General features: G+C 46.4%; 1 protein-coding gene across 1 annotated transcript; it reads left to right on the top strand.

Annotated features, from left to right (window-relative positions):
* Window positions 1–18,189, top strand: MRM1 (mitochondrial rRNA methyltransferase 1). Its single transcript, XM_048482768.1, has 6 exons — window positions 1–410; window positions 4,273–5,154; window positions 8,709–8,802; window positions 13,462–13,582; window positions 16,724–16,843; window positions 17,312–18,189. The coding sequence occupies exons 2-6, from the start codon at window positions 4,301–4,303 to the stop codon at window positions 17,356–17,358; spliced, it is 1,236 nt and encodes a 411-aa protein (XP_048338725.1). The 5' UTR covers window positions 1–410; window positions 4,273–4,300; the 3' UTR covers window positions 17,359–18,189.
* The last annotated feature ends 3,318 nt before the right edge of the window (window positions 18,190–21,507 follow it).

The following is a 21,507-nucleotide window of genomic DNA, read 5'->3' on the forward strand; positions in this document are numbered from 1 at the left end:
TTCAATTGAAACAATAAACAAATAAACAAATATTTAATAGACCAATTCAATTGAAACAATAAACAAATTAAACATTTAAAGCATCCATTAGCTGCCTTTGTTCCTTGTGCAAGTCAAGGCAGCTTACAACGGAAACAAAACAAAGACACAAATACCTAGAAGACCCCGATTTAAATTCACAATTAGGAGTGTCAATAAATAAATCTAAAAATAGTCAAGTTCAGTACTATAGGAAATGCAGCTGCTTCCGAAAGAGTGAAAGTCAGAATGACGAGATCAGGTTGTGGACAGCAGGTGGCGCTGTAGCGCTGTAGAATAACGGGCCTCTCTGGCCCATCTCTATGGCCGATCCAACGTCCCTGCCGGTACTTCCGACTAGGAAGTGGAAAGCTGTCCACGTGGGTGGCAAGGTAGGTTTTTTCTCTGCAGTAGTTTTGGGATGGGATATATAGAGGGTCTGTGGTTGCATCCAGGGGATCCTTGGGAGAACTGGAGCCTGCACATTCCTACATTTTGCATTGCTCTGTGGGTGCTTCTCTTCTTGCAAAGAGCCGCAGCCTGTTTTTAGGATTAAACTCAAATGTCACTAAGGCAACCAGGAAGAGTTCAGTGTCACATATGACAGTTAAAGCAGCCATTGAGCAATAAAATACCAAAAACAAGTCCATACTGTAAAACAGCCATTTTCTCCAGGGTAAATGATCCCTGCTTTCTGGAGATCAGCCATAATTTAAGGATATCTAGGTTGCTGATCCTATTCAAAATAACTATCCTGTGCATTTGCGTGTACTAAAAGAACAAACGTGATTTCAATTTGTAACCCTCCATATGAACATAAGGATTAAATGTTGTTTAATACAGACTGTATTATATTTGGAGAAGTTGTACCCTGACAAATTAATTATTTTCTCTTTAAAGCATTTTTCTAACGTAGTCTCTTCTTAATAGTCATATTTTATATTTACAAAAATCAGGCAATTATGGGTACAAAGTGGTGAAACAAGCTGCTCGTGAGAAATGTATAGTTCTCCAATATCTAGAATGCAAAAGACCAGGCCAGCCTAAAATTAAATACGTTGAAGTTTTGACAGATGCACTACTTCTCAAAGACTTCAGTGTCTTTGCCTGCCTGCATGTTAAATGCAGGTGTGGAGAGAAAGCGTGATGCTGTATTTTGTAGCTATCTGGCAATTGAATAGACCCTGAAAAGGAGTGAAGATAAAATTAGATTTGAATTAGGGTTTAGGAGGTGTCACGGAGTTTACTGGGTCTCTCTGCAAATATAGAAAGCAGAAGGGGGGCAAATCCTTTTGCCATGCAAATTGGACCCCTTTGCAAAGTAGAGAGAAGGGAGAACAAATGCTAAATTCAGTGACAATCTGAGCCCACTTTAAACATACTTACATGGCGGTTGCCTTTTTGGGTTTATCTTTCATGGGGCCACGATCCTTTTTTTAAAATAAAAAAAAATTGTGATGGGCAATTGTCTACAGTGTTTCTGGTCTGATTTGATTCGTCAGCCCCTCCAGTAGCATTCTCTCCTGACGTTTCGCCTGCCTCTGTGGCTGGCATCTTCAGAAGAGAAGGAGAAAATGCTACTGGACCACGGCCATACAGCCCGGAAACCACACAACATCTCAGTGATTCCGGCTGTGAAAGCCTTTGACAATTATAATAGAATTAACTATGTCATACATTTTAGATCCCTACTTGGCTTTTAATTTTGTGTGTTTTAAGGCTGCCGAGATAGTTTTATTGTATCGCTGTTCATTCTGTTTATCGCTCAGAGCCAGTTCTGGGAGGGGCGATTAAGAAATTCGAGAACATCAGTAAATAAATATTTAAAAAAGAAAGAAAGATCGATCAGCTAAGAACATAAGAACATAAGAATAAGCCAGCTGGATCAGACCAGAGTCCATCCAGTCCAGCTCTTTGCTACTCGCAGTGGCCCACCAGCTGCCATTGGGAGCTCACATGCAGGAGGTGAAAGCAATGGCCTTCTGCTGCTGCTGCTGCTGCTGCTCCTGAGCACCTGGACTGTTAAGGCATTTGCAATCTCAGATCAAAGAGGATCAAGATTGGTAGCCATAAATTGACTTCTCCTCCATCAATCTGTCCAAGCCCCTTTTAAAGGTATCCAGGTGAGTGGCCATCACCACCTCCTGTGGCAGCATATTCCAAACACCAATCACACGTTGTGTGAAGAAGTGTTCCCTTTGATTAGTCCTAATTCTTCCCCCCAGCATTTTCAGTGTATGCCCCCTGGTTCTAGTATTGTGAGAAAGAGAGAAAAATTTCTCTCTGTCAACATTTTCTACCCCATGCATAATTTTATAGACTTCAATCATATCACCCCTCAGACATCTCCTTTCCAAACTAAAGAGTCCCAAACGCTGCAGCCTCTCCTCATAGGGAAGGTGCTCCAGTCCCTCAATCATCCTCGTTGCCCTTCTCTACACTTTTTCTATCTCTTCAATAGAGATTCTTCAATAGCTAACCTGGGCCATGTAGGTCAGGGCATCATTAGAACTAGAAACTTACATTAAAAATGAAATTGGGGATTCTTGGCATGCTCAGTTCTGCCTCACGTTCAGTGGGTTTCCCATCTTGTCACAGAACTGTGGCACGCATCCCTGAAGCTTTTTTGCACGCGTGAAACGGGTTCAGCCTAAGGGCCAAACCACATTTTTTTCATGATGCATCAAAACATTTATTATGTAGTTTGACCCTCCGTAACTATTCCTCTGGATGTAACGAACGAGCTAAGTCCAGGCAAAGTAACTTCAAACAGTTCTTTAATCACTGGCTAAGTTGATTCGAAAGCAAGGCAGGATAATACTGGCTCCGCAGAGTTACAGCGAGAATTAAAAAAGCAGAAACACTCCTCCACAGATAACAAAAACAAGGCAAATTCTCACAGTCAGTAGTCCTAGACCTAGAAAGATAGCAGACAGTCTTAGATAATATGTCATAAGAACCTAAGAACTAGCCTGCTGGATCAGACCAGAGTCCATCTAGTCCAGCACTCTGCTACTCGCAGTGGCCCACTGGGTGCCTTTGGGAGCTCACATGCAGGATGTGAAAGCAATGGCCTTCTGCGGCGGCTGCTCCTGAGCACCTGGTCTGCTAAGGCATTTGCAATCTGAGATCAAGGAGGATCAAGATCGACTCCTCCTCCATCAATCTGTCCAAGCCCCTTTTAAAGCTATCCAGGTGAGTGGCCATCACCACCTCCTGTGGCAGCATATTCCAAACACCAATCACACGTTGCGTGAAGAAGTGTTCCCTTTGATTAGTCCTAATTCTTCCCCCCAGCATTTTAAATGAATGCCCCCTGGTTCTAGTATTGGGAGAAAGAGAGAACAATTTCTCTCTGTCAACATTTTCTACCCCATGCATAATTTTATAGACTTCAATCATATCCCCCCTCAGACGTCTCCTCTCCAAACTAAAGAGTCCCAAACGCTGCAGCCTCTCCTCATAAGAACTCCAGGCAGCCTGCCAAAAGCAGTTTTAGGCCCGAACTGGACTGGGAACCAAGGATGCATCACACAATACACAAGTTACACAATAAATGGAGATCAAGTAGAGCGGGTGGCTAGTTTTAAATTTCTGGGCGTCATGATTAAAGAGGACCTGACCTGAGGCGCATAGACCGTCAGCGGTGGTTAAGAAGGCCCAGCAAAGACTGTACTATCTGAGACTTTTAAGGAAACAACAACTGAATGGGAAACTCCTGGTGTCCTTTTACCGCTGTGCTATAGAGAGTGTCTTAACCTACTGCATCTGTGTATGGTTCTCCAGTTGCACAGTAGCGGACAGGAAGGCGCTCCAAAGGGTGATCACTACTGCACAGAGGATTATCGGCTGCCCTCTCCCCTCCTTCGAAGAACTCTATAATTCCCGAAGCCTAAAGAAAGCCCAAAATATTCTGAGAGATCCGTCTCATGAAGCACTCTCTCTTTTTGAACTGTTACCATCCGGCAGACGATACAGGGCTATCAAAACTAGGACAAAGAGGCTTAGAGACAGCTTCTACTCTAGAACTGTGGCGATGCTGAACTCCGCGGCTTCGTGTTGATGTGTTTGGGGCTGTGTAGGGATGGGTGGAGGAAGGGGAAAGTGAGGATGGGGCATGAGTCTGAAATTGTGAGCATCGAGGAATGCTGCTGTAAATTTTGTTGTGCGTGCACAATGACAATAACATGCTTATGCTTATGCTTATATGCACTTGAAACTTGACCCACTGGCTGTTGCTTCTCTTTTCTTAAGGTAGAACTAACCCGATGCTCATCCCACCATGGAATCCCTCCGGACCGTTACGTTTTGTCTCCAGAAAGCTGCGAGGCTGGGTTTGGCTGTTCGTTGCAACTGCTCTTCTGAGACCGTCCGCCACTTCTCAATAGGGAGGAAAAATTCTACAGCGCCACCTGCTGCCCACCTGCTAGAAAAGGTGTCCCCCAGTAGAGCTGGTCCCCTAGAAGTTCCTCGCCTGCATGTTCGCTCTCGTTTTGATAGGGCTGGAAGTGAGGAGTCTGCCCAGTCAAACCAGAAACTGCTTCCAACTAGCAAGCCCTGCAGAGAGCACAAACCTCTTCAGACTCCGTTCCCTGGCCGGCGGCAGCTGCCCACCAAAGGCCCGCCCACTCGTGGGGAGGAATTCTGGAACCTGAGGAACGATGACTTCTCCGAAGAGAAGGAACGCTCACGGGCCCGCTCTTTGCCTATCGAAAGGACCAAAGGCTCGGAAGTGTTGTTTGGGATTGCGCCCTGCTCCTTGGCCCTGGGGCGGTCCAAGAGGGACTTCTTTAGGCTGTTCCTCAAGTCCGGCAGCACCAGCACGCGGCCTGTGATGGAAGAGTTCTCCCGGCAAGCCGAGGCGCGAAACATCCCCGTGCAGCTGGTGCCACGAAAGTGGCTGGACTCCTTTTGTAAGGGAGGAGTCCACCAGGGCGTTTGCTTGGAGGCCACGCCCCTTCATCCCATTCGCTGGCCAGAAGGATCCTCCCACCAGGCGGAGGAGGCCACCAGTACGGGGTCCCAGCTGCTCTGGTTGGCCTTGGAGGAAATTCAAGATCCCATGAACCTGGGGGCCGTTCTGCGATCCGCTTACTTCTTGGGTGTGGACGGGATCGTGATGAATCGAAAGAACAGGTGAGTTTTTCAGAGGCGTAATCCCAGGGGTGGCCAACCTACGGTGCTCCAGATGTTCACGGCATCTTCGGAGGATCTGACGGTAGTAAAGCAAGTGGAGTATACCTGGGGATTGGGCGGTCTATAAATAAACGAACAAATGAACAAACAAACAAACAAACAAACAAACAAACATATATATATATATATATATATATATATATATATATATATATATATATATATATATATATATATATATATATATATATATATATATATATATATATATATGTTATACATATATATTTGTTATATATATATATTATAAATATATATATATATGTTTGTTATATATAAAATATTTATTTATATTTATATTTATATATAAAAATAAATATATAAATATATATATATATAATATTTATTTATATTTATATTTATATATAAAAATAAATATATAAATATAATTATATAATATATATAATATATATAAATATATAAATATAAATATATAAAAATATATATAAAAATAAATGTCCAGGGTGGGAGAAAGATCCATTTGCTTGTTTCCAAATCCAAATCCAAAACCTTTATTCGGCATAAAACCGGAGTGTGTCATGAATTCCAGAGACAGTAAAAAGATCATTATTGCACAACTTGCAGTGCACAGAGTAAAAATGTAGCAACAGCTTCAGAGATTTCAGCATTAGAGTTATTTAGAAGCTTAGCCATTTTTACCTTATCAGAAAGGAGCATAAATCCTGTTGGTAGCACAGTTCTCCAATCAGTTCTGATGTTGTTGTATTTTGAACAATGAAGCAGAATACAAGAAAGTGGATCAGTTGTATCAGGACAGAATCGACAGCAACGCTCATTTTGTGGGATAGTAGAGAAGCGACCTTGGAGATGTACTGACGGAAAAGAGTTCCACCTTGCTCTAGTCATGACCCATCTGCAATTGTAATTAACAAGATGTTCCAGGTAAATAGCAGGGCTAGATTTCTGAGGGGATTTGCTTGTTTAACAAGTGTACAGGGTGCAATTAGCAAGCTCAATTTGCCTGTGTTGAGTGGGATCCACCCATGGTTGTTGTTGTTGTTGTTATCATCATCGTTATCATCATCGTTATCATCATCATCATCATCATCATCATCATCATCATCATCATCATCATCATCATCATCATCATCATCATCATCATTAGTTTAATTTAATATACTGCCCTATCCCTGAAGGGCTCAGGGTGGTGAACAACATAAAATCATACTTAAAATCATCACAAAATTAGTTACCATAAATACAATTAAAACAACAGTTAATACCTAACATAGCGTCCCACGAAACCTTTGTTTAAACCCTCCCCAGAAATATATATATATCAGTGATGGCGAACCTTTTTGAGACCGAGTGCCCAAATTGCAACCTAAACCCCACTTATTTATTGCAAAGTGCCAACCCAGAAATTTAACCTAAATGCTGAGGTTTTAGTTTAGAAAAACCCAGTTAGCTCCCTCTTCCTTCATTCCACCCACGCTTCGAAAGGCAGGGGGCCCAGCCTGCCTCTAGTCTCCAACAAGTCCCACATGCAGCATTGCAGCCTCTGTGCCTCTCTAGCATCTCTGCCTCCTCTGCACCCTCCCCCCTCGCGCAGCAGCCACTCAGAGCACAGGCACCAGGCCTGCCAGCCGAGTCCTTCCTGCTCACCGTGGTGTGTGCACGTCGAGCTCAGTGACCCAGGTCAACCTAGATGTGTGTGTGCGTGCGGGGGTGTGGGTGTGATTTTCCGCCCCCCACATGACGAACTCTGTGTGCGAGTGCCCACAGAGAGGGCTCCGAGTGCCACCTCTGGCACCCGTGCCATAGGTTCGCCATCACTGATATATATGATGGGTCCTGATAATATAAGGGACCCATATGGGGCAAAAAGGAGGGGCAGGGGGGCACCCTCAGAGTCTGGTCTCACCAAAGGCCCGGTGGAACAACTCGGTCTTACAGGCCCTGCGGAACTCTCCAAGGTCCTGCAGGGCCCGGACAGCTGGAGGGAGAGTGTTCCACCAGGCAGGGGCCAGAGCCGTGAAGGCCCTGGCCCGAGTAGAGGCCAACCGCGTCATTATGCTAAAATGGGTGGATCCCACTCAACACATGCAAACCAAGCTTGCTAATTGCACCTTTTACACTTGTTAAACAGGCAAATGGTTCTTTCTCCCACCCTGGACATCCTACAGGCATAGATACTCCACTTGCTTTACTACCATCAGATCCTCTGAAGATGCCAGCCACAGATGCAGGCGAAACGTCAGGAGAGAATGCTGCTAGAACACGGCCAGACAGCCCGGAAACCACACAGCACCCCAATTTCAAACATGCTGCTTTCTCCTCCTTATTCGCAGTGATGTAAGTTTGGTTTTCAATTCCCAAATTGTTCCATGTGATGCTGAGTTTAAATATGAATTATGGGCTCGATTCGGGACCAAAATCTTTTGCTTCGTGTGGATTGATCTGTGGCCAATTAATAACACACTTTGTTAAGGTCCAATCATACCACTTTTCATTTTCCTCTCTGTGCAAATGTTTGTAATTAGACTCACCTGTTTGGAAAATTATAGCTTGAGGCCCCTGTAAACGTCTTTATAATGTTAATTCTTATTTATAAGCATATTTCTTTTGTTGCATGAACTTTTCTTGTGTTTTGTTTCAAGCTTCTGTTTTGAAACTGATCAAGTGTATATGTTTGCAGTGGGAGGACATCAAGGTGAAAAAAAACCCTGAATTTTGCACTCAGGGGGATTGTTAATGGGTGGGTTATCAGCTGATCTTGAAATCTACAATACCCCCCCCCCCCCGCCACCGGTGTAGGCGCAGAAGGCATAAGAGGAATATACTCTGAAAAAGCAAAGGTTTTCTTTTTGCCCCCCCCCCCATTACTTTCTTTCTGTAATGGGTAGTTGGCAACCATGATGCAGCTGAACAAAGAAAAATGCAAGCTTGAAAATCTATCCTTTTTCTGTTACTCGGCAAGCTTGATAGCCCAGCAGAATGCCCCTTGTTCAGAGTTATACAGAATGTGCAAACTCAACTGTTTTTAAGGTCTTACTGCTCCCAGACAGATACCTTGGATTTGCCCTTCTTCTAGTGACAGAAGAGAGAAACATGAAAATGTTTTTCTAGAAGCTCTTTTGTCCTAAGGAGAAGGGACAACAAATTACAATATAGATTAGAAAGAAACAGGGCCCTAGTTCATCGTATGCATTCAAGAACCAGGTGCTGACATCTTCCAATAAGGGTCTTGGACAACTCCAAATGTTTTAGAGAAAGGGAAAATCTCCACCTTTCTTTATGATTGATTGATGATGATGAACTTTGGGGTGTATTCTTTTTACTGCTATTCTGATGTAACCTCTAAAAGAGAGAACACACTGTCATTTTACGTGGTTCCCCTGATGCTGTTTTGCCCGTCTGTGGACGTGAATAAAATATTTATCTGATTTTATTCCTTTGTCGGCTTAAGCTTTTTGGCTTAAATATTTAAAACCCGTTACCATGCTGTAACACCGGAACTTTTCTATTTGTAGTTGCCCTCTAACACCCGTTGTCAGCAAGGCAAGCGCCGGAGCCATGGAAGTCGTGGATGTGTTTGGCACTGATAACCTCCAGAGCTTTCTTCAGGTAACATAAATAAATGAAGATAAAGGTAAAGTTTCCCCTTCAGTTGTGTTTGACCCTGGGGTACCAGTGATTTCCTAGGCAAGCCGTTTTTGTGGGGTAGTTTGCCATTGCTTTCCCCGCCTATTCTTTACCCCCTAGCTGTGTGCTAGGTACTCATTTACCGGCCAAGGAATGGATGGATGGCTGAGTTGACCATGAGCCAGCTGCCAGGATATCCGACCCACAGGGGGCTTGAACTCCTGACCGTGCAAGTGGCAGTGCAAGCACTTAACCACTATGCCACATGGCTCCTAAATGAAGATACTCATGTCCCATCATATCAGGGTAGGCAGTTCTTGAAGAGGGTGCCAAATGGCTGCTAGGTCGGCCATTTTGCACAGCACACAGACTTCAGTCCAGCAATTTTAGACCAGAGAATCAAACTGAGACAGAGGCTCATTCCGCACATGCAGAATATTGCACTTTGAAACTGCTTTCAGTGCTCTTTGAAGCTGTGCGGAATGGAAAAATCCACTTGCAAACAGTTGTGAAAGTGGTTTGAAAACGCATTATTTTGCGTGTGCGGAAGGGGCCAAAGTTTCCCTCCATTCTCGCAGTGGTAGGAAAATGTTTAAGCAACATCACACTTTTTAGTGAGCCTTTTCGGGGTCCAAGGGGGAGGGGCTTTTTTGAGATAAAGGTACCAAATTTTCAGAGTAGCTGCAGGTGCGTCTCTTTCCAAGAGCCCCCAAGTTTGGTTAAATTTGCATCGGGGCCCCCAATTTTATAGGCACCTACCGTAGTTTTCCTCAATTTGGGGGGCCTGTAAAATTAGATCTCCTGATCCAATCTTCAACAAACAGGGAGATTCTCATAAGGAGAGATGCCTGTGAAATTTGGTTCCTTTCCCTTGAAAAATGGCTTTCCCCCCTTCCAATCCTCCAAAAAGATTCACCATAAGGCAACATGAAACTGTTCCTTTTAAAAATTAAAGGGAACAACTTCTATGTTAGTCAATGAGAAAAATTTGTGGGGGTATTTTTTGAGGTTGAGGCACCGAATTTGCAGCATAGCTGCTAGTGCCTCTCATTACAAGAGACCCCAAGTATGTTGAAGATTTATGGACCCCCAATTTTTCCTCCATTGTTTCCAATGGAGAACAAGTGTGGTCACCCTCTTTGGGGGCCCATCAAATTGGTCCCCTGATCCAATCTTCACCAAACTTGGGGATTCTTGTAAGGAGAGTCATGGGATATGTTCTTATTAGCTTTAAAAAGGGTTTGGACAGATTTATGGAGGAGAAGTCGATCTATGGCTACCAATCTTGATCCTCCTTGATCTCAGATTGCAAATGCCTTAGCAGACCAGGTGCTCGGGAGCAACAGCTGCAGAAGGCCATTGCTTTCATATCCTGCACGTGAGCTCCCAAAGGCACCTGGTGGGCCACTGTGAGTAGCAGAGAGCTGGACTAGATGGACTGTAGTCCGATCCAGCAGGCTCTTTCTTATGTTCTTAAGGCCATTGCTTTCACATCCTGCACGTGAGCTCCCAAAGGCACCTGGTGGGCCATTGCGAGTAGCAGAGTGCTGGACTAGATGGACTGTAGTCCGATCCAGCAGGCTAGTTCTTATGGGATCATAGAGTTGGAAGAGACCCCAAAAGCCATCAAGTCCAACACCCTGCAATGCAAGAACACACAATCAAAGCACTCCTGACAGATGGCCATCCAGCCTCTCTTTAAAAACCTCCAAAGAAGGAGACTCCACCACACTCCGAAGCAGTGCATTCCACTTTCAAACAGCCCTGACTGTCAGGAAGTTTTTCCTGATGTTTAGGTGGAATCTCTTTTCCTTGAACCCATGACTCCTGGTCCTAGTCTCTGGAGCAGCAGAAAACAAGCTTGCTCCCTCACCAACATGACATCCCTTCACATATTTAAACATGTCACCTCTTAACCTTCTCTTCACCAAACTAACCATCCCCAGCACCCTAAGTCTCTCCTTGAAGGGCATGGATTCCAGACCTTTTACCATTTTGGTTGCCCTCGTCTGGACCTGTTCCAGGTTGTCAACATCCTTCCTGAATTGTGGTGCCCAGAACTGTACACAATATTACCTGTATCTATGTTGCAAATTCGCTGGCTCTATCTTTCCTACCCCCACAAGAGCCCTGCGAAGGTTTCCCATAGGGTGGTGTACCCAATGATTTTTGGCTAGGGTGCTGTGTGGTTTCTGGGCTGTACGGCCGTGTTCTAGCAGCATTCTCTCCTGACGTTTCGCCTGCATCTGTGGCTGGCATCAAATCAGCCAATCACAGAAGATCTGAAGATGCCAGCCACGGATGCAGGCGGAACGTCAGGAGAGGATGCTGCTAGAACACGGCCAGACAGCCCGGAAACCACGCAGCACCCCAGTGATTCCGGCCGTGAAAGCCTTTGACAATACATTGATCTTTGGCTGTTCGAAAAAGATTTTAAAAAGCTGTTTTTGGATTTTCTGAAACTTTTTGGGTTTATTAAACTTGAATCCATTAAATTCCGTGGTTTTCAACACCCCCCCCCCCGCAATATTGGTGCACACCCCTAGTTATAACTTCAAAATGTCTCAGATGCATTGAATGGTGTTCTGCTCAATATCTTTGATTTGACGACCAAGTTTGGATAACTCCTCTTTTCCACAATCGTTGCGCTTTGCAGCGCTCGGTCTCACGATGGCAGCATTGTGCAAGGTTTGGAAAGCTTGCGGGGCGGGGGGGATTTTCAAGAGGAAGAGGGTGTTGGATGAATGTGATGGCCGAAGAATGGAACTGTTGGATGGGGTCACGTCAAAGGAATTTGAATGCCCCCAGTCTGTTACAGAGAGACCCAAGACAAGAGGAAAGACAGAAGGTCTCTTGATTCTCACAGACATCCCTCGTGTGGCACGTTCATCGGCCTTCCCTTTTTCCTCTTTCCCTCTGGCTCGTCTTGATATCTCCAGCAGCCCTTTCCAACGGACATAAAAAGCCTGTATAAAAGTGTTGACGCTTAATTGAAACATCTGGGGGAAATCAGTTTCTTTACTATAAAGCGCAATTTATGAACATGCGGACCGTCGTGGCGATCTCCTTAATTGGCTCCTCGTTGGCCAAGTTAACCTCTGTCACTGGGCGCGCATAAATTTCGATATTCTTATCGCCCGGAAACTGCCGATTTTTCAAAAAAGGAGGCCATAAGGAAGCTGTTTTCCCCCCAACTTTTGCTAAAATGAATTTTGCAGTTAATTGGGGGCGTCTCTTTTTATGCCAAGGAATGCCACGTGAACCTGGCAGGGTAAATGATGGCGTAGGAGGTTAAGAGCTCGTGTATCTAATCTGGAGGAACCAGGTTTGATTTCCAGCTCTGCCGCCTGAGCTGTGGAGGCTTATCTGGGGAATTCAAATTCGCCTGTTCACTCCCACACACGCCAGCTGGGTGACCTTGGGCTAGTCACAGCTCTTCTGAGCTCTCTCAGCCCCACCCACCTCACAGGGTGTTTGTTGTGAGGGGGGAAGGGCAAGGAGATTGTAAGCCCCTTTGAGTGTCCTGCAGGAGAGAAAGGGGGGATATAAATCCAAACTCCTCCTCCTCCTCTTCTTCTTCTTCTTCGCCTCCTCCTCCTCCTCCTCCTCCTCCTCCTCCTCCTCCTCCTCCTCCTTCTTCTTCTTCTTCTTCTTCTTCTTCTTCTTCTTCTTCTTCTTCTTCTTCTTCTTCTTCTTCTTCTGTAAGCCTTAAATCCTGTGCTAGTTTTTTGAAAAGTAATTTTGGGATTTACCCCTACCAAGCTTAACCTGCCGTTTCAGTTTAACGTCTGTCAGAAACTTCCAGCTCTTTTCTCTCCGTCTCATTCTTCTCTCCTCTCAAATGGCTCCCAAGTAGTTTCTGTGGATGTTGCCACCTTCCCCGATCTCTGCTGGCTATTAAGTCTCAAAAGCGGGTAAGAGATTCTCAGCTGTCAAGGATCAATAAGGTTCTTCTCTCGCTGAGTGCCCAGGCGCTCGTTCAGGGCGATCAAGACGGCTAAAATGCACCGTGGGTATCTTTATGATAATTGGTTCATTGCGGACCGAAAGCCACTCGAAGAACGTCGTGATGCAAAAACAGAGTGCTGGTTGATTTCCATCCACAAATTCGTTCTCGGAGTGGCTTAGAAGGAATAAGCTGTGCAAGTGATATTAAAATGCACTTTAGAAGAAGAAGAAGAGTTTGGATTTATATCCCCCCTTTCTCTCCTTGTAGGAGACTCAAAGGGGCTGACAATCTCCTTGCCCTTCCCCCCTCACAACAAACACCCTGTGAGGTGGGTGGGGCTGAGAGAGCTCCGAGAAGCTGTGACTAGCCCAAGGTCACCCAGCTGGCGTGTGTGGGAGTGCACAGGCTAAACTGAATTCCCCAGAGAAGCCTGCACAGCTCAGGCGGCAGAGCTGGGAATCAAACCCGGTTCCTCCAGATCAGAGTGCACCTGCTCTTAGCCACTGCTCTTAGCCACTATGCCACTGCTGCTCCTTTGTGGAAATACTGACCTTGACAGACAGAGGGTGCGATTCAGCATGAGACAGTTGTGTGTGTGTGTGTGTGTGTGTGGTTTTCTAACCATGTGGGCCGTGCAACTTTTGGGGGAAGCTGATTTGTTTCACCCCCCGCATCATCTTGGCTTTCTGAAGGCAAAACTTGAACGCGGTTGGGACATCGTTGGGACAGTCGGTCACACCGGAGCCCACAGTGACATCACCGTTGAGAGCTGCGTAGATTTTCGCTGGACGAAGCCTACAGTCTTGCTACTAGGTGGGTAACATCCTGGTTATTTAAACCATGGGGTCAGCAGTATTGTGAATGGAGGGTCAGTTCCCTGCAGTGCAATTTGACATCAAGGGCTGGAGGTTTGTGGCAAGGTTGTTGATGTCAGTTGTTGATCAGAGAAGTTGACCTTAAAATGCATTAAAAAATTGGGGAAGAAGAACAAACAATCTATCTAGACAGCTTCTGATAAGCCAAAAAAAACCCAAATCAGAGGTGGGATCCAGCAGGTTCTCACAGGTTCCCGAGAGTAGGTTACTAATTATTTGTGTGTGCCGAGAGGCGGTTACTAATGGGTGATTTTGCCACGTGATTTTGGCCTTAGTTACGCCCCTCCTCTCAGCAGTAGCGCACAGAACTTGAAGCAGTCTTGCAGGAGGTGCACCGGCGTGTGTGGCAGCCTGCGCCTGCGTGGGTTCGTTTCCCACCCAAGGACCGGCGCAGCGGCTGCGTCCTTGCCCCAGCCCCGCCCAGGAATGCCCCGCCCCGGAATGCCCGGCCATGCCCCCGTCGTGCCCAGCCCCACAACAAACACCCTTTGAGGTGGGTGAGACTTGAGAGAGCTCCAAAGAGCTGTGACTAGCCCAAGGTCACCCGGCTGGCATGTGTCAGAGTGCGCAGGCTAATCTGGTTCCCCAGATCAGCCTCCACAGCTCAAGTGGCAGGGTGGGGAATCAAACCCGGTTCTCCAGATTAGAGTGCACCCGCACTTAACCACTACGTCACGATGCCTCCTGGGATCAGGATTGGGGGCTCAGAAAAAAGATGTGGGCAGTTTCACTCTGCTGGCAATGTAACACTACCCAGCAGTTTTATTTCTTGTTGCTGCAATACTCATTTTAAATTAAAATGTTTATTAAATCCCAAGAACGGCATCTTCCTAGAACTGTCTGCCCTTATATTGCAAAGTTGGTAAGAATACCTGCCAGCGTGGGGTAAGGTGGGGGTGGTTGTAGTGGGCCCCAGAGAAATCCCTCTCAAGAACTATGGCGACAGCACGAACCTGGACGAGGAAGAAGACGGTGACTCCCGGCATCATTTCGCTGAACAATGAGACACGTCTCCGCGAGAAAGTCCACATAATCTCTTTTGTCAAGGGACAGCCGAGGCTGAGATACTCTTAAAGTACCTCCACCAATCTTACCACTGACAATGGTTTTAAGTCTCTGCTGAACACTCCCTCTTGGCAGAAGAGGAAATTGAACCGCGGTGTGATCTCGGGGCATTTGGCAAAGGTGTTTCTCATGGGAATTAGCAGCTGAATCTGAATGGAAAGGTGTTCCTGAAGGAGGGATTGTTTCCCCTTCAGTTGTGTTCGACCCTGGGGTACCAGTGATTTCATAGGCAAGTCGTTTTTGTGGGGTAGTTTGCCATTGCTTTCCCCGACTATTCTTTACCCCCTAGCTATGTGCTAGGTACGCATTTCCCGACTAAGGGATGGATGGATGGATGGCTGAGTTGACCATGAGCCAGCTGCCAGGATATCTGACCCACAGGGGGCTCGAACTCCTGACCGTGTGAGTGGCAGTGCAAGCACTTAGGAGGAGGAGGAGGAGTTTGGATTTATATCCCCCCTTTCTCTCCTTGTAGGAGACTCAAAGGGGCTGACAATCTCCTTGCCCTTCCCCCCTCACAACAAACACCCTGTGAGGTGGGTGGGGCTGAGAGAGCTCCGAGAAGCTGTGACTAGCCCAAGGTCACCCAGCTGGCGTGTGTGGGAGTGTACAGGCTAATCTGAATTCCCCAGATAAGCCTCCACAGCTCAGGCGGCAGAGCTGGGAATCAAACCCGGTTCCTCCAGATTAGATACACTAGCTCTTAACCTCCTACGCCACTGCTGCTCCTTATGTCGGCGATAGTGTACATGAATTCAACATATGTTACCGAGGTGTGCAGTAAGCAACAAGTAAATAAGTAAATAAGTAAATACTGGAATGCACACTGAGTATTAAATTAACAAGTAAGATCTGTAAATTATTGCATCGACAAATCATTTATATTATTTGAAATACTCCATGAAAAGTAAATATAAGATTTACAGTGGACTCCTAAGCAGAATTCCCCCTCTCTTAAGTCCATAGAAGTCAATGTGCTTAGAACGATGTAACTCTGTTTAGGATTGTACTATTGGCTGCTCCTTTCTGTTTATTCGCTATAATATCGAACTGGGCGTATAACAAGGCAGGAAATCATTCCTTGTGAATTGATAATTAGGATTTTCCTCGGGAAGCTGTTTTATTTCGTACCGTAACAGGGTGTTTTTCATGTCCTAACCGGCTTCTGGTGGGAAAGTTGTTTCTTTGTGTGAATCCCCAGAGATCTACGGCTGATCAGAGTACACCATACTCCAGTAGCTGGATTGGGGGTCTGACCAGCTGCCAGTCAGAGTAGGCAGTACTTAGCTACACGAGCTAGGGGTCTGATTATTCTTATGTCAAATGTCATATCTAATTTGACGTCCTAACTTGGTCAGTGATTGGCCAGATTCTTTTTGGACACCTGCAGCCAGAACACGAAGATGAGAAGGCTTCTCTTGCTGTTGGGACCCCAACAGCTGGTATTTGGGGCTCCACGGGCTAAGGGGGTTCCATTCATCTTAGGGGTCGGCAACCTTTAGCACCCAAAGAGCCATTTGGCCCTGTCTCCCCAAGCCCCGCCCCCGGCCTCCCCAAGCCCCGCCTTCAGCCAAGCGGGCGGGATAGAAAGCTGCAGTAATGCCAACAACGGCAAGTTGCACTTGGGATGCGGCGAGCGCGCCTCCTTCCCCACCAGACGAGGGAAGGAGGGGAAAGGACGCCGGAGGGAGGGAGGGAGGGGTAGGGAAGGAGGTGCACTCTCTGTGTTCCAAGTGCAACTTGCCGTCGTCGGCGTCACCACTGCGGAGCCGCAGTACGAGGACAAAAGAGCCGCACGCAGCTCCGGAGCTGTGGTTGTCGACCCCCGATTTAGCTTTTAGGAATTAATTGGCCTCTCCTCCTGCATGAGTTTGTGCAACCCCCTTTAAAGCCATCCACAGAATCTGTACATTAATTCCAGAGTAGGATTCGGTCCTTAAACTACCGTCAGTCAATTTCGCTAGGGAAATTCCAGCTTTAAACACATTTTGTGGGGCTGTTTTTTTTCCGGCAGGGAACGAAGGCCACGGGCTTTCCCCGGAATCTCGGAGCATGTGCCAAAGGATGCTGAGCATCTTCCCAGGAAGAGATCTGCAACCTGGAATTGAATCGTTAAATGTGTCTGTTGCAGCAGGTAAGGAGGGCCTGTCTCGATTCACCCCCATCTTTTCATGGAGCAGCAGTGGCGTAGGAGGTTAAGAGCTCGTGTATCTAATCTGGAGGAACCGGGTTTGATTCCCCGCTCTGCCGCCTGAGCAGTGGAGGCTTCTCTGGGGAATTCAGATTAGCCTGTGCACTCCCACACACGCCAGCTGGGTGACCTTGGGCTAGTCACAGCTTCTCGGAGCTCTCTCAGCCCCACCTACCTCACAGGGTTCTTGTTGTGAGGGGGGAAGGGCAAGGAGATTGTCAGCCCCTTTGAGTCTCCTGCAGGAGAGAAAGGGGGGATATAAATCCAAACTCCTCCTCCTCCTCTTCTTCTTCTTCTTCTTCTTCTTCATTGGTCCATGTGACACATAAAATAAACAAATAGATAAATAGACAACAGACTCCCATGAAACTCTTCTAATGGATTTCTTTTATTTAAAAAAAATCTTTTCAGGGATTCTTTTGCACTCCATATGCCGCCAAAAAATCAAACCTACGTGAAGCTTTCCTTCCTTCTGCCTGGAACCCCGCCCTGCTTCCGAACAGCCTGTCCTTGAAGATGCTTGCCCGATAGGCTGTGATTCCAGGGGATCTACACTGAGAAATATTCTAGGCAGGAATGGTCTTCAGGAAACCAGAAGATTCCTCTAAGATAGATGCAGTGGACTTTCCAGAAGATGTTGGTCATACAAGAGCGCATCTCTCCCTCTGATACGTGTCTTGTGCAAATCTATCTCAGCGGTCTGTGATTCTCACCTTCAACGCTGTGTTATCTTCCTGGGCAGTTGTGTTATCTCAGATCTGTTTCCCATGGCCCTGTCAAGCCCCCGGATCTGGACCAATACTGGACTCAGTGATTACAATCAGAAGTCTTTTATTGTCAGACAGCAGCGTAGCCTTGGAAGACGCCAGTTATAAACATGGGTTCTTCTAGCATCCCTTTTAATGCCCTAAAGCAGAGGTGTCAGACTTGCGACCCTCCAGATGTTATGGACTACCCATCATGCTGGCAGGGGATGATGGGAACGGTAGTCCATAATATCTAGAGGGCCGCAAGTTTGACACCTATGCCCTAAAGGTCCCCCTTGGCCATTGGTACCAGTCTCGGGGGTATTATGTATTTTGTTTGAACCGGGACTCTGATTTTTCTGGACTTTATGTGTACTATTTGGATTTGGACTTTGATTTATTGTGTGCTAGGCTTTGCGACGCTCCGCGTTTGTCTTGGTCTTGCCAGATAGATTCTTGAGAGCAATAACAGCTCTTCTAACTGGATTTGTGGGACGGCCGCCGTATGTTGCTTCATGCAAGTAAATCTACATAGCATCTGCATTAACTTGCTTCGTGTCTGGTTTGTGGTTTAGTTCTTGGGTGTTTTGATGTGTTTATTCTGTCTGCATTTTCCCCCAGTTGGTTTTGTGTCTTGGAGGTCCCATAGCGGCTGTCTAGTAAGCATTGTGGGCATGGCGGGTGGGGAAGGACCGGAACAGAGGATGAATAAAACGAAAGAACGAAGGTGTTGGATCTCTTGTCATTATTCGCCTTAGTTTTTGTGTCCCGACAGAATGGAATAAACTGACCTTTTCCCCTTTGTTTGCAAATGAATCCAGCAGTGGCGTAGGAGGTTAAGAGCTCAGGTATCTAATCTGGAGGAACCGGGTTTGATTCCCAGCTCTGCCGCCTGAGCTGTGGAGGCTTCTCTGGGGAATTCAGATTAGCCTGGGCACTCCCACACACGCCAGCTGGGTGACCTTGGGCTAGTCACAACTTTTCGGAGCTCTCTCAGCTCCTCCTACCTCACAGGGTGTTTGTTGTGAGGGGGGAAGGGCAAGGAGATTGTCAGCCCCTTTGAGTCTCCTACAGGAGAGAAAGGGGGGATATAAATCCAAACTCCTCCTGCTCCTCCTGCTCCTTCTCCTGCTCCTGCTCCTTCTCCTGCTCCTCCTCCTGCTCCTCCTGCTCCTGCTCCTCCTGCTCCTCCTCCTCCTCTTCTTCTTCTTCTTCTTCTTCTTCTTCTTCTTCTTCTTCTTCTTCTTCTTCTTCTTCTTCTTCTTCTTCTTCTTCTTCTTCTTCTTCTTCTTCTTCTTCTTCTTCTTCTTCTTCTTCTTCTTCTTCTTCTTCTTCTTCTTCTTCTTCTTCTTCTTCTTCTTCTTCTTCTTCTTCTTCTTCTTCCCCTTGTACACTCCAGATCTTTATACCTGCAGGGAGGATGGGTAGAAATGCTTATTCACTGTATCCGACGTATGAGAAAAGGCCTTGCTTAAATGTTGGTGACATTTAACATAGTAGGGGTTTGAGCCTGGAACACCCCCCTTCCAAGCGGTTAAAAGCAGGACAAGTCCCTTCAACTTCACCAAGACTAAATTTACTTCTGGGGCCCCCCTTTCATCCACCCCCCTGCTCCTCAGAGGGCAAAATATGGATGCCATTTTATCAAGAGCGGAGACCAGAGAATTCATGGATTCAAATGTGCCGTTGGCTCATAGATATCTTTCCCCTTAGCATGCTGAAGACATATATAAGAATTCATATTGAATTACACCTGTTGATGGAAGAAGAAGAAGAAGAAGAAGAAGAAGAGTTTAGATTTATATCCCCCCTTTCTCTCCTGCAGGAGACTCAAAGGGGCTGACAATCTCCTTGCCCTTCCCCCCTCACAACAAACACCCTGTGAGTTAGGTGGGGCTGAGAGAGCTCTGAGAAGCTGTGACTAGCCCAAGGTCACCCAGCTGGCGTGTGTGGGAGTGTACAGGCTAATCTGAATTCCCCAGATAAGCCTCCCCAGCTCAGGCGGCAGAGCTGGGAATCAAACCCAGTTCCTCTAGATTAGATACACGAGCTCTTAACCTCCTACGCCACTGCTGCTTTGGAACAAAGGATGTTTTTAAAAAAAAAAAACTCTTACCGGTAATACATGGATCTGAAATGTCCCCCTGCTTTTCAAAAGTCATTCAGGAGGCAGAACTCTCCTCTTTCCACTAGGTGGTACTAATGATACACATTTTGATTTGCTGAATTCTGGGAGGAAAATGGCAGGTAGGAGGCCAGAGCAGTGTAACCTCTCCGGTTAGCACGAGGGAATACAAATAAAGTCTAGTTCAGTCTTGGCAACTAGATACAGGAGCAGCAGTGGCGTAGGAGGTTAAGAACTCGTGTATCTAATCTGGAGGAACCGGGTTTGATTCCCAGCTCTGCCGCCTGAGCTGTGGAGGCTTCTCTGGGGAATTCAGATTAGCCTGTACACTCCCACACACGCCAGCTGGGTGACCTTGGGCTAGTCACAGCTTCTCGGAGCTCTCTCAGTCTCCCACCCACCTCTACAGGGGTGTTCCCTGTTGAGAGGGGAAGGCGCTAAGGGAGAATCTCCCCTGCAAGAGAGAAAGGGGGGATATAAATCCAAACTCCTCTTCTTCTACATGCTCACATGTACACATTACTGCCTTCTTTTTCCCTTGCTCTTCCTTCCCAGCAGCAGTAGCTCTTACAAGATGTTTCCTGTACAGTTTCCTTGTCCGTGACCTTTATTTGGCTCTGCTCCAGACTGCTGTGATTGGTCCCCATGGTTTACTGTCTCTACGTGAACTCCTCCCTCCAGCATAGTGAGCACTTGAAGATGTGCATTTGAGTCACACCACTGTGGACAAAAACCCTGCATGCAGAAAACTAGCATATCTGGAAAATGACCCCAGACTGCTTTTTTAAATCAGGCAATTACACACTGACACCTCTTGCCGGGTAAAATGCACTCAGGAGGGGGCATTGACCAATAGTATCTTAAGCAACAAAGGAGTGAAACGGGTGTATAATTGCTCCGACCTTGTTTAACATATACTTAAGGGACTTACCATTGGAACTTAAGGATATTGATGGACATAGCCCCAAACTGGGAAATACACATTTACCGGCGCTTCTTTATGCAGATGATACTATTATACTTTATGCAGATGATACTATCCACCAGCTGTCCGGGCCCTGCGGGATCTCGGTGAATTCCGCAGGGCCTGTAAGACCGAGTTGTTCCGCCGGGCCTTTGGAGCAACCAGCCGCTGAGTATGGTGCCCCTGTTCGATTACATCAAGATTACATCCTCCTATGGAGGAGTCCGGTTGCTCCCTAGGGGAGGGTTTTAAAGAAAGGATTTACCGGGTGCCTTTTATTATGATATTACCCAGGGGCGTACCTAGGCAAACTTGAGCCCTGGGCAAAACCTGAGTTTGATGCCCCCCCCACAGGTGGCCCCCACCATGACCAAACAATAATTTTTTCCACCAGGTCGTTTCAAAGTCACCATCACATTATAGAACATCCCCCAACTCACAAATCTGAACATAGCAATGGGCCATGCCACACAGCCGAAATAATATTTGGAAAACATTTTCAAAATGCTTTCAAAATGTTTTATTACTGCTATGAAAACATTTTATGGTGTTGTATCCAGTCCCCCAATTGGGGGAAACAGCATCACTTTCAATGTTATTTAAACTGGGGGGGCCCAGACTCTCCCTTTAAGGTGGATTTAAAAGGAGAATCTGGGCTCCCTGGTTTAAACAAGTGATGCTGGAATCCACCCCCAAACAGCATAATTTTAAATGGTGTTTAAACTGGGGACCTCAGATTCTCCCTTGAAATCCATGCCGAAGGGGGTAGATT

The sequence above is a fragment of the Sphaerodactylus townsendi genome, unplaced genomic scaffold, assembly GCF_021028975.2.
Source record: "Sphaerodactylus townsendi isolate TG3544 unplaced genomic scaffold, MPM_Stown_v2.3 scaffold_22, whole genome shotgun sequence".
Classification (NCBI taxonomy): domain Eukaryota; kingdom Metazoa; phylum Chordata; class Lepidosauria; order Squamata; family Sphaerodactylidae; genus Sphaerodactylus; species Sphaerodactylus townsendi.

Excerpts from the sequence above, each read along its gene's own strand:
- MRM1 (XM_048482768.1), top strand. The coding sequence starts at position 4,301 with ATGGAATCCCTCCGGACCGTTACGTTTTGTCTCCAGAAAGCTGCGAGG. Across the intron at positions 5,155-8,708 it reads GTGATGAATCGAAAGAACAG|TTGCCCTCTAACACCCGTTG; the intron begins GTGAGTTTTTCA and ends TTCTATTTGTAG. Across the intron at positions 13,583-16,723 it reads GCCTACAGTCTTGCTACTAG|GGAACGAAGGCCACGGGCTT; the intron begins GTGGGTAACATC and ends TTTTTCCGGCAG.